At 47.0% G+C, this 13,186-nt stretch overlaps 1 protein-coding gene across 2 annotated transcripts in view; it reads left to right on the forward strand.

Annotated features, from left to right (window-relative positions):
- The window catches only part of ADAMTS7 (ADAM metallopeptidase with thrombospondin type 1 motif 7), a 152,340-nt gene that overhangs the window by 73,614 nt on the left and 65,540 nt on the right, over positions 1–13,186 (forward strand). For both annotated transcript variants that reach the window (XM_075896802.2, XM_075896804.2), the window contains 2 exons: positions 130–250; positions 2,896–3,140. In XM_075896802.2, coding sequence (XP_075752917.2) covers positions 130–250; positions 2,896–3,140 — 366 coding nt within the window. The remainder of the gene's footprint in view (positions 1–129; positions 251–2,895; positions 3,141–13,186) is intronic.

Below are 13,186 nucleotides of genomic sequence, written 5' to 3' on the forward strand. Positions count from 1 at the left end.
GCCTCTCTGGGAGTATGCAAGGTTGTTGGAGGAACTGACTGAAATTGCGCTTCTCTCGCCACTTAAAACCCGAGACTTGTGGAGAGATTGTCCCTGCTGAGCACGAGTGACGGGAGTTCTTTGTTTCAGAACGTGGGCTGCGACTACGAAATCGACTCCAACGCCGTGGAGGATCGGTGTGGGGTGTGCCACGGAGATGGATCCACCTGCCAGACAGTGAAAAAGATGTTCGAGGAGAGCGAGGGGCTGGGTAAGGCTGTCCGTCACAACCCTCTCCCAGCCTGCCCTGACCTTTGGCTGGCTCCTGTTCTGAAAGGAAGCATTTGTGAGCAGCACCAGTTGGTGAGACTGCACCACACCAGGCATGGTCCCCCAGGAGGCTTGTTTAGGAAGGGAAGCGAGTTTCAAAAGGTTAAATAAATACTGATAAGATAGAGCACCAAGGGGCAGAGCTACCACACAGGTCCTTCTGCAGGAACCCTGCAACCTAAGGCCAGAGTCTGTCGGGAACAGGCATGAGCCGCATGTACTCCTACAAACAAAATGAATAGTCTATTAGCACCTTAAAGACTAACAAACATGCAGATGGTACCATGAGCTTTGGGGGCAAAACCCACATCTGAAGAAATGGGGCTTTACCCACGAAAGCTCATGATACCATCTGCATGTTTTGTTAGTCTTTAAGGTGCTACTAGACTATTCGTTGTTTTTAAGTTTTTCCAGTTACAGACTAATTCAGCTACCTCTTTGAAGCTCCTACAAACAGTTCATGCTGGTAGTTGGGACAGCATTTGTAGTAACTTTCTGGGGCTTAGAGAAGTTTCTGCTTAGCAGATCATTATGCACCTTGGGGAACACAGTGGATGGTCCTGGTCTTTCAGGGTTCAGAGGGATTCTGCTGGACTCAGGACAACATGGTTACTTAGAGTGAGTCACTCAACATCTTTTTGCTAGTTTTCCTTGTCTATTAAACAGAGAAAACTCCAGCCTCACAAGGACACTCTAGAGTTTATAAAGGGCTTTGAGACCCTTTCTCAGAAGATGCAGTAAAAGGGCAATGCAGCGATATTATTCTTTATCATAATGTCTTTGAGTACCAAATTCCCTCACAACTTTTCTTCAATAGGAGAGTTGTTTCCGTTCCATGCTTCACATGTTAAAGTGCCAAGATGGTTTGTATACTTTGATAGAGAGTGAGAGCACCTCTTTTAATAAAATAAACATGGCTGTCACTTAGTAAAGCATAACTAAGCTCGCCTACAAACTCAACATTCTCCTGAAAACTGAACAAGTGGACAGAGCAAGGGTAGGTCAAAGGTCTCACCTATTTGAATAAGAAAGGGGTTGGGGAGTGGAGATTGTTGTTTTAAATGATTTTCTTAAAACAAACATCCTTGATCCTGCAGATCTAAGTTTTTCCCTTTATCAGCAGTGGGGGGAGGGGAGGCATGGGGTTGGTTTGCCAACAGGAACCCTTCAATAACAAGATTGTTAGGAAATTCCACAGGGGAGAGTGGGATCAATAATAAAGAGAAGGTAAATTATTGGCAGTGCAGTTGTTCTGAAAGGCCCTGGATATGACAGGAAGCTGAGAGAGAGATTACATCCATATAATTTCATTCCAATTTCTATTTGTTAGAGACCAAACACCTGAAATCACTATTTAATCTGGCTCCTTTTCAGATCAACGGTGCTCTTTGGCCGCTGACTTCAGTGGGACAAAGATTTAGCCTTTGGGACACAGACACGTTAAACTGATTCTCGAAAAAGGGATGTAAATTAGACACTTCGAAATTGCAAATGAAGCTGGGATTTAAATTTCCTGCACTTCATTTGTATAATGGTGGCTGCATTTTTTTTTCTGAAAAGGGGCTTTTTGAAAGAACAACAACTGTTTAGGTGGGGATCTCTCGAAAATAAAACCCTTTTTCGTAAGATCCTGTAAACCTCATTTTTTGAGGAGTACAGGATCTTTCGAAAAAGGGTTTTATTTTCGAAAGATCCCCATCTAAACAGCTGTTTTTCTTTTGAAAAGCCCCTTTTCGAAAAAACCCTGCGGCCGCCATTATGCAAATGAAGCACGGGAAATTTAAATCCCTTCTTCATTTGCAATTTCAGAGTGTCTAATTTATATCTGTTTTTCAAGAAAAAGGATGTAGTCTAGACACAGCTCCAGTGTTTATTGCTCAGAGGGAAACTACCCATTTACAGTCCCTTGCTGCTAAGACCTTGTCTGCCCTCTGAGTTAGCTGGACCTACGGGCTCAGCTGAACAGAAGATGCAAGGGGGGTTGGATGGTCAACATGGACAAGGCAAAAACACTTTAAATGCTTTAAAAGCCCATTCAGTGTGATGTGGACAAGGTAAAGTACATACACGCATTTGTCAAGGCTCAGTGGGGGCACTTTTAGTTCTGCAGTGGCATTTACCGGCAGAGAACACAGACAGGATCCATGTAGGAGAAACTGAAAAAACAGCGAATAGTTCTGCAGCACCTTAGAGACTAACAAACAAATGTAGATGGTATCATGAGCTTTCCTGGGCACAACCCACTTCTTCACAAGTGGCCACAAAAGCTCATGAAACCATCTACATTTGTTTGTTAGTCTCTAAGGCGCTGCAGAACTATCTGCTGTTTTTTAAGTTTTTTCAGTTACAGACTAACACAGCTCCCTCTCTTGAGACTTTTAACCATGTAGGAAAGGAGGCAGGGGAAAGAAGGCAGGGGAAAGAAAGAACTATTTTATCTGAGCCTCCAGATACCAGCAGCTAAAAGACAAAATGTTGTTTGATCAGCTGGGCAGCTCTCAGTACCCCAAGTGATTGATTTATCTGGCATGTGGGCGACTTTTGTTTGTTCGGCTGCCTGAGATTGACAGTCCATGAAATTCCCAGGTTATGTTGACATTGGGATGATCCCTGCTGGAGCCCGGGAGATTAGAATTGAGGAAGTGGCAGAAGCAGGAAATTTCCTGGCCTTGAGGAGCGAAGATCCAGAGAAATACTTTCTGAATGGCGGGTGGACCATCCAGTGGAATGGAGATTACAAAGTGGCGGGGACCACCTTCACCTATGAGAGGACTGGGAACTGGGAGAACCTCACGTCCCCTGGGCCCACTGCGGAGCCTGTCTGGATCCAGGTACGTGGCTGTAATTTTATTTTGCCATGTGACGGGTGCAAAGAGCTGGGTGGGGCAGACTGACATACAGCAAAGCTCTTTACAAATATAAACTTTAAAAAAATTCCAGCAGCAGCTAGGAGGCACAGAACACCAGAACTGGAAGGGACCTCGAGTGGTCATCAAGCCCAGTCCCCTGCCCTCATGGCAGGACCAAGCACCGTCTAGATCATCCCTGACAGGCGTCTATCCAACCTGCTCTTAAATATCTCCAGGGATGGGGATTCCACAGCCCCCCTAGGCAATTTATTCCAGTGTTTAACCACCCTGACAGGTAGGAAGTTTTTCCTAATGTCCAACCTAAGCCTCCCTTGCTGCAATTTAAGCCCACTGCTTCCTGTCCTGTCCTCAGAGGCCAAGGACAATGATTTTTCTCCCTCCTCCCTGTAACATTCTTTTAGGTACTTGAAAGCTGCTATCATGTCCCTTCTCAGCCTTCTCTTTTCCAAACTAACCCAGTTCTTTCAGTCTTCCCTCATAGCTCATGCTTTCTAGACCTTTAAGCATTTTTGTTGCTCTTCTCTGGACCTTCTCCAATTTCTCCACATCTTTCCTGAACTGGACACAATACTCCAACTAATCAGTGCAGAGTAGAGCGGAAGAATGACTTCTTGTGTCTTGCTCACAACACTCCTCTTAATGCAGTCTAGAATCATGTTTGCTGTTTTTGCAACAGTATCCCACTATCTCATATTTAACTCATATTTAGGAAGGGCGGTTAATTCTCATTTGCTGATGACATAGCTCTTATTATTAGTAGTATCATGATATTGCCTAGAGACCCCAACTGAAATCTAGGCCCCAATGGGCTAGGGACTGTACATACACCTAATCCCTGCTTTAGTTTAGAAAAGAGAAGACTGAAGGGGGACATGAGAGCCGTTTTCAGGTATCTAAAAGGGTGTCATAAGGAGGAAGGAGAAAACGTGTTCATCTTGGCCTCTGAGGATAGAACTAGAAGCAATGGGCTTAAACTGCAGCAAGGGAGGTTTAGGTTGGACATTGGGAAAAAGTTCCTAACTGTCAGGGTGGTCAAACACTGGAATAAATTGCCCAGGGAGGTTGTGGAATCCCCATCTCTGGAGATATTTAAGAGTAGGTTAGATAAATGTCTATCAGGGATGGTCTAGACAGTATTTGGTCCTGCCATGGGGGCAGGGGACTGGACTCGATAACTCTCGAGGTCCCTTACAGTCCTAGTATTCTATGATTCTATGAAAGAGCTTACAATCTAAATAGATGCGGTGGGCAAAGGGTGGGAAAAAGGAAGGATTTTCCTTCTGCAGAGTGCAAATGCCCTCTCATGCCAAACAGCATGGAATTTCTCTCCCACTATGATTCAAATCAGCAAAGTACAGCTGAGCCTATCCAAATATGTTCATGGTCATTGCAGCCGTGCAATATTTGCGATTTTCCTCCCTGAGTTCAGTTTAAAGAGTCACTCTGGTAAGACAGCACACACACTAACAGCAATGAACAACAGAGCCCGGCATAGCTACGGCCAGTTCCTCCTGCAATGAAATCTGCCTTTGGTGGGGCTCAGAGCAACAGACTGCTAAAAGTCTGGTGGAAGGACATTGGACCAGTTATCACACCATCTCATTGCTCCTGGAGCTGAAGAACAGCAGCACTTGAATTTACAGTCTGCAGAGCCAGACTTCAGGCACTGTAATCCCTTAAGTGGGACTTGGCTCTACTGTGGGATTTCTCTGCAGAAGAGCACAGTATTCCTAGCAGTGGGAATGTCAGTGCAAACCGGTGCGTTGATTGCTATGAGGACTCATGCATGCTTCTTTGGGAACCACTGTAATTAGCAGCCAGAAGGATTCTCTTGATCTGACGAGCATGTTTCCAACTTAGTGGGTGGATCCAGCCCATTTGCTTTCCAGCTGAAACTAATCCAAATAGCAGCATTCCTCCAAGTATTTACACAAGAGAGAGAATACTACAAGAAATGCCTATTTCCGGAAGCCTTTATCTTATCTCAAGGAGAAAGGGGAAAGAGAGCACATGTTTGAAAGGGTTTACACAGCCCTCAAGATGAAACAGTGCTTTGACATAAGCCCCCTTGCCTCAATGCCCCTTCCTGAATAGGGTTGGGTGGCAGTGCATGCCATGACAAGGTCGTCATCCCATTACAATGCAGCATGGTGACGTGGTGGCATCTCGCCAGTCCTTCAACCATCCTGCCACCCACATGAGGGCCAGCCCAGGACCTGCACTGAGGCACTACAGTGGGAGGCACGTGCTGATATAGATGTGGATACAACTATGACACTCGGATAGCGGTGTGAAAGGCTCTGACAATCCACCTCACTTGGGAGTAAAGTCAGCTCTGGAAGCTCATGGGAGAGAGGGCAAAACCACAAACAATGAGAATTTCTTCCTCAGGGCAAAATCCAGACCTTCTATTCCCCCCTCTTCCTCAGCCCCAACAGTCACATTTCTAAGCTATGAGGCCTTTCTTGTGACTACAGCTCTTTGATAGCAGCCAGAGGGAAACGCCAAGGAACTTTCCAAGGCAAATATAGACAAAGATTTTGCCCCTTTCATTTTAAGTGATTGTTCCCCCTTTGGCTCAAGGAAATCACCACATTTCAGAGCCTGGCTCCATTAGAATAATACATTAATGATATGCATCAGGGATGTTTTTGATGCGATCTTGTTTGTTTGCAAAGAGTGCACGCGAGGTCCTGTGTCCCTGAACCCAGTAGAAGCAAACAGCAGCCGGCAGTCTCCTTGCTCAGAAACACCCAGGTCTGACACTCCAGCAAGCTCTGTGCCCAAGAAGGCCTGTCCCTCTGCTTCCTCTGTGGGTCATGCACACAACTCCTCCCGTCTTTCGGCCTGCACAATACACAGCCTGGAATTGCCCCGAGCCCCCGGGCCTGCAACCAGGAAACCCCTCAGCCCATGTGGTTTAGCTGTGACCCTCCCATGCAGCCTTATACCAGGGGCTAACTGCTCAGGCCCCAGCTGGTTTTACTACAGGGCTCAACTGTCATTCCATGGACCCGAGAGAGAGTGCCTGCCCGCTTACCTCTGTGATGATCTTTGGATCCCAGGGCGGGCAGCCATCATCACCTGCCAGTGTAATCTCACCGGGATCCTCTGCAGCTTGAATTATGAATCTACATTTCCATTGGGGGATTCCACAAAAGTCTCAGCCTCAGATTTTGGAGACCCCAGTGCAATTCCTGGCTTCCTCTGAGATCACTTGGCTTCGGTGCACTGTCCCATGGAGTGGCACTGAGTCCACTTACGGTGGGAGAACGAGTTTGCTCTACGGCCTTCGCTGAGAGCCAGCTGAAGAAGCTCATGCACTGAGTTCTAGCAGTCCCTGGTTCAGTTCTGCCTGTTGGCTCAGTGTGGTCTCCTTAACAGGACTACTGTTAGAGTCCTGTGAAGATACAAGTTCTACATCTGTAGCCACAAAAGTGTGGCTATAAAGCAGCTATCTGCAAATTTTCAGGGTTCTAGCTATTGTGAGGACAAATGCATTAAGGCATGTGCAGTCCTTTGAGACTGACAGAGGAAAAGCTCCATAGAAAAGATGATTTTTCACCATCCATTCAGACTTTGCTCCTGTGGTTCAGCAAGTCACTAGACACATCCCCCCCATCCCCACCTCCCTGCTAAGGAACTGGAGTTCTATCTGTGTAATTCATCAGGCTGTTGTTTGGGAGGTGGGAGGGTCCTCCATTTCTGCCCGTTTCCTTTATCTGTTCATCTAATTATAACATTTAGCAAGGGGAACAAAGTTTCTGTCTCCTGCCCAAACTTCTGCTCAGTGTAATCCTGCCTCGCACTAACGAGCATGTAGGTTTCAGTTGCCCGACTTGCTTCACTAATAAATATTTTATCTCTTTTCCTTTTCAAACATGAGCTCTTCTAGGAGCAGCCAGCCTTCCCCTCTCTATCATGTTTAAGCACCTTTACGAGCAGCACTGCTCTGCAGGAAAGAGCCGTGTCATTCTCTACATTCACCAACTCAATTTTCAGAGCTTTCTAATTAGTCCGGCTCAAATTTTCACTGCAGATGGATCGCTGCCAACTTAACTCCCAGCACAGAAGTGGCTCTTTAAGATTTAAGAGTTCAGGGGGCTGATTTCACCTCTCATTTTACACCAGAGTAACTCTGTTTGACATCACTGGAGCTATGATTGTTATACGCCAGTGTTAGTGCAGATGCAGGCCCATAAAATGCTGCCCAGAGACAGTTCTGCAAGGTGGAAGAGCAGCCCGTACACAGAGATGCTGTGCAGTAGTGCCTTGGTGTCCCCTGCAGTAGCCCCCAAGGAGTGGTTCAGGACAGGCTGTGGGGACATGCTGATGTGGAATTTGGACTTCAAGTTCTCACATAACCAGTAAGACCCCACAGCATTCAGAATGAAGCCTGAGGTTTCCCCTTGTCCACACTCTGTTCAGCCACTGGCCGATCTCCCCATGACAGAACCTAAGAACAGCACTCCACCATGCTTGCGAATTTTTGTTGACTTTTTTCAGCTCTTGAGTAGAGGAGGAGAGCGAGGGAGGAAGAACATCAGAAATCATTGACTTGCAGACTAGGACTGGAAGGGACCTTGTGAGGTCATCTAGTCTATCCCTTCACTCTGAGCAAGGACCAAGTCAACTTAGACTACCCCGACAGGTGTTAGTCTAGACTGTTCTTAAAAATCTCTAGTGACAGGGATTCCACAACCTCCCTAGCACCTCCCTGTTCCAGAGCTTAACTAACCTTATAGTTAAAAAGGCTTTCCTACTGTCTGACTTAAATTCCCCTTGCTTCAGATTAAGCCCATCACTTCTTGTCCTACCTGCAGTGGACATGGAGAACAATTAATAGAATCATTGAAGATTAGGGTTAGAAGAGACCACAGGAGGCCATCTAAGGCAACTCCCTGGTCAAAGCAGGGCCAACCCCAACTACATCATCCCAGCCAGAGCTTTGTCAAGCCAGGACTTAAAACCTCTCAGGATGGAGATTCCACCACCTCCCTAGGGAACCCATCCCAGTGCTTCCCCGCCCTCCCACGGAAATAGTTTTTCCTAATAGCCAACCTAGACCTCCCCCACTGCTACTTGAGACCTCGTTCTGCCATCTGCCACCACTGAGAACAGCCTCTCTCCAGACTCTCTGGACCCTCCCCCCTTCAGGGAGTTCTGCAGTTCCCTCAGTCTCTCCTCATAAGTCATGTGCCTCAGCCCCCTAATCTGTTCTATTTCCCTCCACTGGACTCTCTCCAATGTGTCCTCATCCACTCTGTAATGGGGAGACCCAAACTGGACGCAAGACTCCAGATGTGGCCTGACTAGTGCAGAACAAAGGGGAACAATCACTTCCCTAGACCTGCTGTCAATGATCCTCCTAATGCAGCCCAATCTGCCATTAGCCTTCTTTGGAACAAAGGCACGTTGTTGACTCGTCTCCAGCTTCTCCTCCACTGGAATTCCCGGGTCCCTTTGGACAGCCTGTAACAGTGCTCGGGATTCTTCCGTCCCAAGGGCAGGACTCTGAACTTGTCCTTGTTGAACCTCATCAGATTTCTTTTGGCCCAATCCTCTAATCTGTCTAGGTCACGCTGGACCCGATCCCTGCCCTCTCCCCTCTAGCTTGGTGTCATCTGAAAACTTGTGGAGGGTACAGTCCAGCCCACCCTCCAGATCCTTAATGAACAAAACCAGCCCCAGGACTGATCCTTGGGGAACTCTGCTTGATACTGGCTGCCAACTAGACATCAAGCCATTGATCACTGTCATTGAGCCCAATGATTAGCCAGCTTTCTAGCCATGTTCAGCCAACCCATAGTTCTTTAAATTGCTGGCAAGAGCACTGTGGAAGACCATCTCAAAGGTTTTGCTAAAGTCAGGGAAGTCCACCACTTTCCCCATATCCACAGAGCCAGTTATCTCATCAGTTATTAGCTGATTACCCTCAGTTGGAGTACTGTGTCCAGTTCCGGGCACCACATTTCAAGAAAGATGTGGAGAAATTGGAGAAGGTCCAGAGAGGAGCAACAAGAATGATCTAGAAAACATGAGCTATGAAGGAAGGCTGAAAGAATTGGGCTTGTTTAGTTTGGAAAAGAGAAGGTTGAGAGGGGACATGATAACAGTTTTCAGGTATCTAAAAGGGTGTCACAAGGAAGAGGGAGAAAACTTGTTCATCCTTGCCTCTGAAGATAGAAGAAGAAGCAATGGACTTAAACTGCAGCAAGGGAGGTTTAGGTTGGACATTAGGAAAATGTCCTAACTGTCGGGGTGGTTAAACAGTGGAATAAATTGCCCAGGGTGGTTGTGGAATCTCCATCTCTGGAGATATTTAAGAGCAGGTTAGATAAATGTCTATCAGGGATGGTCTAGACAGTATTTGGTCCTGCCATGAGGGCAAGGGACTGAACTCGATGACCTTTCGAGGTCCTTTCCAGTTCTAGTGTTCTATGATTCTATGATCAGTTGATCCCCATAACAGCCCCTTCCACATCTGAAGACTGTTATCAGGTTCCCCCTTGGTCTCCTTTTCTCCAGACTAAACGTGCCCAGCCCTTTGAACCTTTCCTCACAGGCCAGCTTTTCTACCCCTTTTATCTTCACTGTTGCTCTCGTCTGGGTTCTCTCCAGTTCATCCACATATTTCTTAACATGTGGAACCTGCACTGGGACACAGCCCTCCAGCTGAACACAGTGAGACAACTCCTGTGCCTTCCCTGGGACACTCCTGTTAATACAGCACAGGCTGATGACAGCCTTTTTCACAGCTGCATCACCATGTTGGCTCATATTCAGTGTGTGACCCAGTGTAACCTTTGTCAGCAGTCCTGTGGCCAACCAGTCGTTCCCCATGGTGTAGCTGTGCATTTGATGTCACTAGAAGTGAAGCCCTGGTTTGGGGAACAGATGGGGGGACTTCAGCGTCAGAAGGAGGGACTACTGTTAATTGGGTATGTCTCAGAAAAGTCAACATACATTTTAACAAATCCACTGCACAAACCCAGGCAACCACGACGGGGATGGGGGTTGGAGATGCTTTGCCCTGAGTTCCAACCAACTCCTTTGCTTAAAGCAAACAACTGGGAGAGCAGAGGTGGCAGTTAATGAATTCCAGAGTGTATTTATTCCTATGGCGAGCGGTTTACTTTTACATTCCCACCCTTCCCCACCCACCCCCCAGACTGACAAGATCTCTTTTCCAGATGATGGGAATGTGTGTTAGGGTTACTCCAGCTAGTAGGATACTCAGGAGCCAAAAGTTTCCCAAGTATTCTGGGCTCTCCTGTGACAGTCAAGCAGCCTCATCTCATTTTTGAGGTCCTCAATCCCCCACGGGCCCTTTTCACAAATATGCACGTCCAGTGCATCCAAGAAACACTCTTAATAAGAGCAAGACTTAGAATGCCAAGAAATCTCTGTTCAATGACAGCGTAGTGCTGATTTGAAAATTGTTCTGTTCTGCAAACAAAACTTAACATTTTATGGGTCATCCCACTCAAAGTCGCAGGCATTATTATTCAGCGCTGCTTTATATTCTACTTGGCTGTGCATGTGTAAATCCCACACACCTGCTGGGTGTGGTTCAACTGTCCCACAGAGTGGCACTTAGACCACTTACAGAGAGAGAGAAAGAATTTGCGCTGCAGCCTTTGCTGAAAGCCAACTGGCTCATGCATGAAGCTCCCGAGGTCCCAGGTTTGGTTCCGCCTCTCGGCGTTAAACTGGATTTTGGGGAGTTTTTGACAGACACAGCCTGAAAAGTAACAAAGACACAGAACCATTTTAAAGTAGTTATTTCTATATGGATTTCACAGAAGTGAATTCTCATCCTGATTCTCAACTTTGCATGTGCACAGCCAGATCCACATAGCCGCTACCGTGGACGACGTTCCTGGTTGGTTTAACACATAGTCCCTCAGCGAATGGAACCTCTCAAAGCTTTTGAATGAGAGTTACCTGAAAACAGGCTCGTTAGGACTATGAATCTGACCCTTGGATTGAAGTCAATGAGCTCTTTGCCACTGACCTTCATGTCCCTAGAACCAGCTTCTATCCCCTGGTGGTTCGTAGTCTGTTCATTTCCAACGACTGCAGCTCTACATCCAAACAATCAGTCGCCCAGAGGGTCACACAAAGTGCAGCATACTCTGATGCCTCTTGGGAATGAAGTCAGAGTGAATCACACCTTGGCATTTGGGTTTATTTGTGAATTTAACTGTGTTATTCTGTTTTACTGCCCCATAATGCATGGAAAGACTGATTGCATCAGCTTTGGGAGGTGTGTTAATTAGAGGTGGGAAAGGCAAAAGGAAACACGAGACTCCCTCAGCGAGAGGTAAGTTGCTCTCAAATACCTGAGGCTCCCTAGGAGTTGTCAGCGTTGTAATTTTTGCAGACAACAGGTTGGAGCACAGAGTTCCTTACCAAATTGGTTCCCCCCGTGTTTGCATTCACGGCCTTTGCAGAAAGGGTAATGACAGCAGCAGCTGACAGGAGACGCCTGCCTGTTACTTTTCCCTGGGACAGGGAGTTTTGCTGAACCCCAGCCTGCTGCATCCACAGCCTTACGACGTTCCCTTCCATGGCTGGGGTGGGAAGAGAGGGGCAATCCTGGGACCTGAGCCTCTGCTTCACTGTCTTGTCATTGACACCGGTTCAAGGTGAAAGCTTGACCCTTTGCCCGCTGAAGTCAGTGGTGCAGGATCATTGCCACATGGGTATCTGAAGTTGCCACTGGTGTAAATAGGCGGGGAATTCTGATTGGACACTGCTTCATGCCTACATGGCAGCAGAAGGTGCAAAGTGTCAGACTGTCAGACCCCATATTCGTATTGTCCCTATGTTACTTGGGTGTGATGCCAGGGATCTTCCATTTACAAAGAATATCCCATTATGCCTCGTGGGACCACCAGTTTTTGACCGTCCTCTTCCATAAAATAACACTCGCAGGCAAAGTATCTCAGCCCAGCTGGGGATGCCCTTCGTTGAGCTCTTGCAAACCCATGCTGATCCTTGCAGAAACTAACTGAGAGCACGTCCTGCATCCTTAGCCTGAGCTGGCCAAAGGGTCCATGCTGTGCTTCATGGCACAAAAGACATTTTGCATGATTGGCCGAACTCTCCGGCAGTGTAAAACCCTAGCAATCCAGCCAGCAGCTTTTATTTAGTTAGCTCATATTTGCTTAAATGTGAACTATAGGAAGTGCCGGATACTGCTGCCATGTTATAGGAGCCTCCCATTCCTGTACTGAGGTTGGGTAAATAGTTCAGGGCCTCATAATACTGTATGTTCATGCTTTTGATGGCACCTGCTAAGTGCCTTTTCCTGCATGTAGGAGCTACCAGTCTAGCCTGAAGGGCTGAAGTGGTGATTGGATAAGCAGCAGTCTATGGTATGCTGGTCTTGTTCTCCGCTTGGATGGAAAGGGTGGTTTGATTAATACCAAGTCAGCAGATGTGTTAATCTATTTTTAGAAAGAAACATGAGAAATCGCAAAACTTTGAGTATTGTCAGTATCGTTTTCCCTTGCTAATGTTAACGTTCAGAGTGCCTTTCCCTAGAACATCTTGGGAAAGCTTCCTGGGATTTGTGACCTAATTAAAACCCTTTGACTATTCAGGAGGTTCTTGGAAGGAGGCCCTCTGCTCTACCAAAGGTCCAAGAACAACAGAGCTTTGGCGATAATAGAAGCACTTAGGCTAAGAAAACAGGGCTAAGCCCACAAGCTTTCGTGAGCACTGTGGCCCCGCTGATTGGTATGCGAGGCAGCTGGGAGTGAACTGATATTAAACAGGGAATCCCGTGTGCAGAGCGAGCCCCACGTTTCACACGGGAGAGACGTACGACGTTGTTTCGAGTGTTTTTTACTAGTTGAAGATTGTTCTGGGTACTTATTTCATTTTGCTGGTTTCCATCTCTTAGTGCAAGCAGTTCTTAGCTTGGGGTGGGGGACCTAAGGCCCGGAGACCGGATCTGGCCCTGGCTTGCCTGGCCCCTGAGGTAAACTAGGCTTCCC

The sequence above is a fragment of the Pelodiscus sinensis genome, chromosome 14, assembly GCF_052426305.1.
Source record: "Pelodiscus sinensis isolate ZL-2025 chromosome 14, ASM5242630v1, whole genome shotgun sequence".
Taxonomy (NCBI): domain Eukaryota; kingdom Metazoa; phylum Chordata; order Testudines; family Trionychidae; genus Pelodiscus; species Pelodiscus sinensis.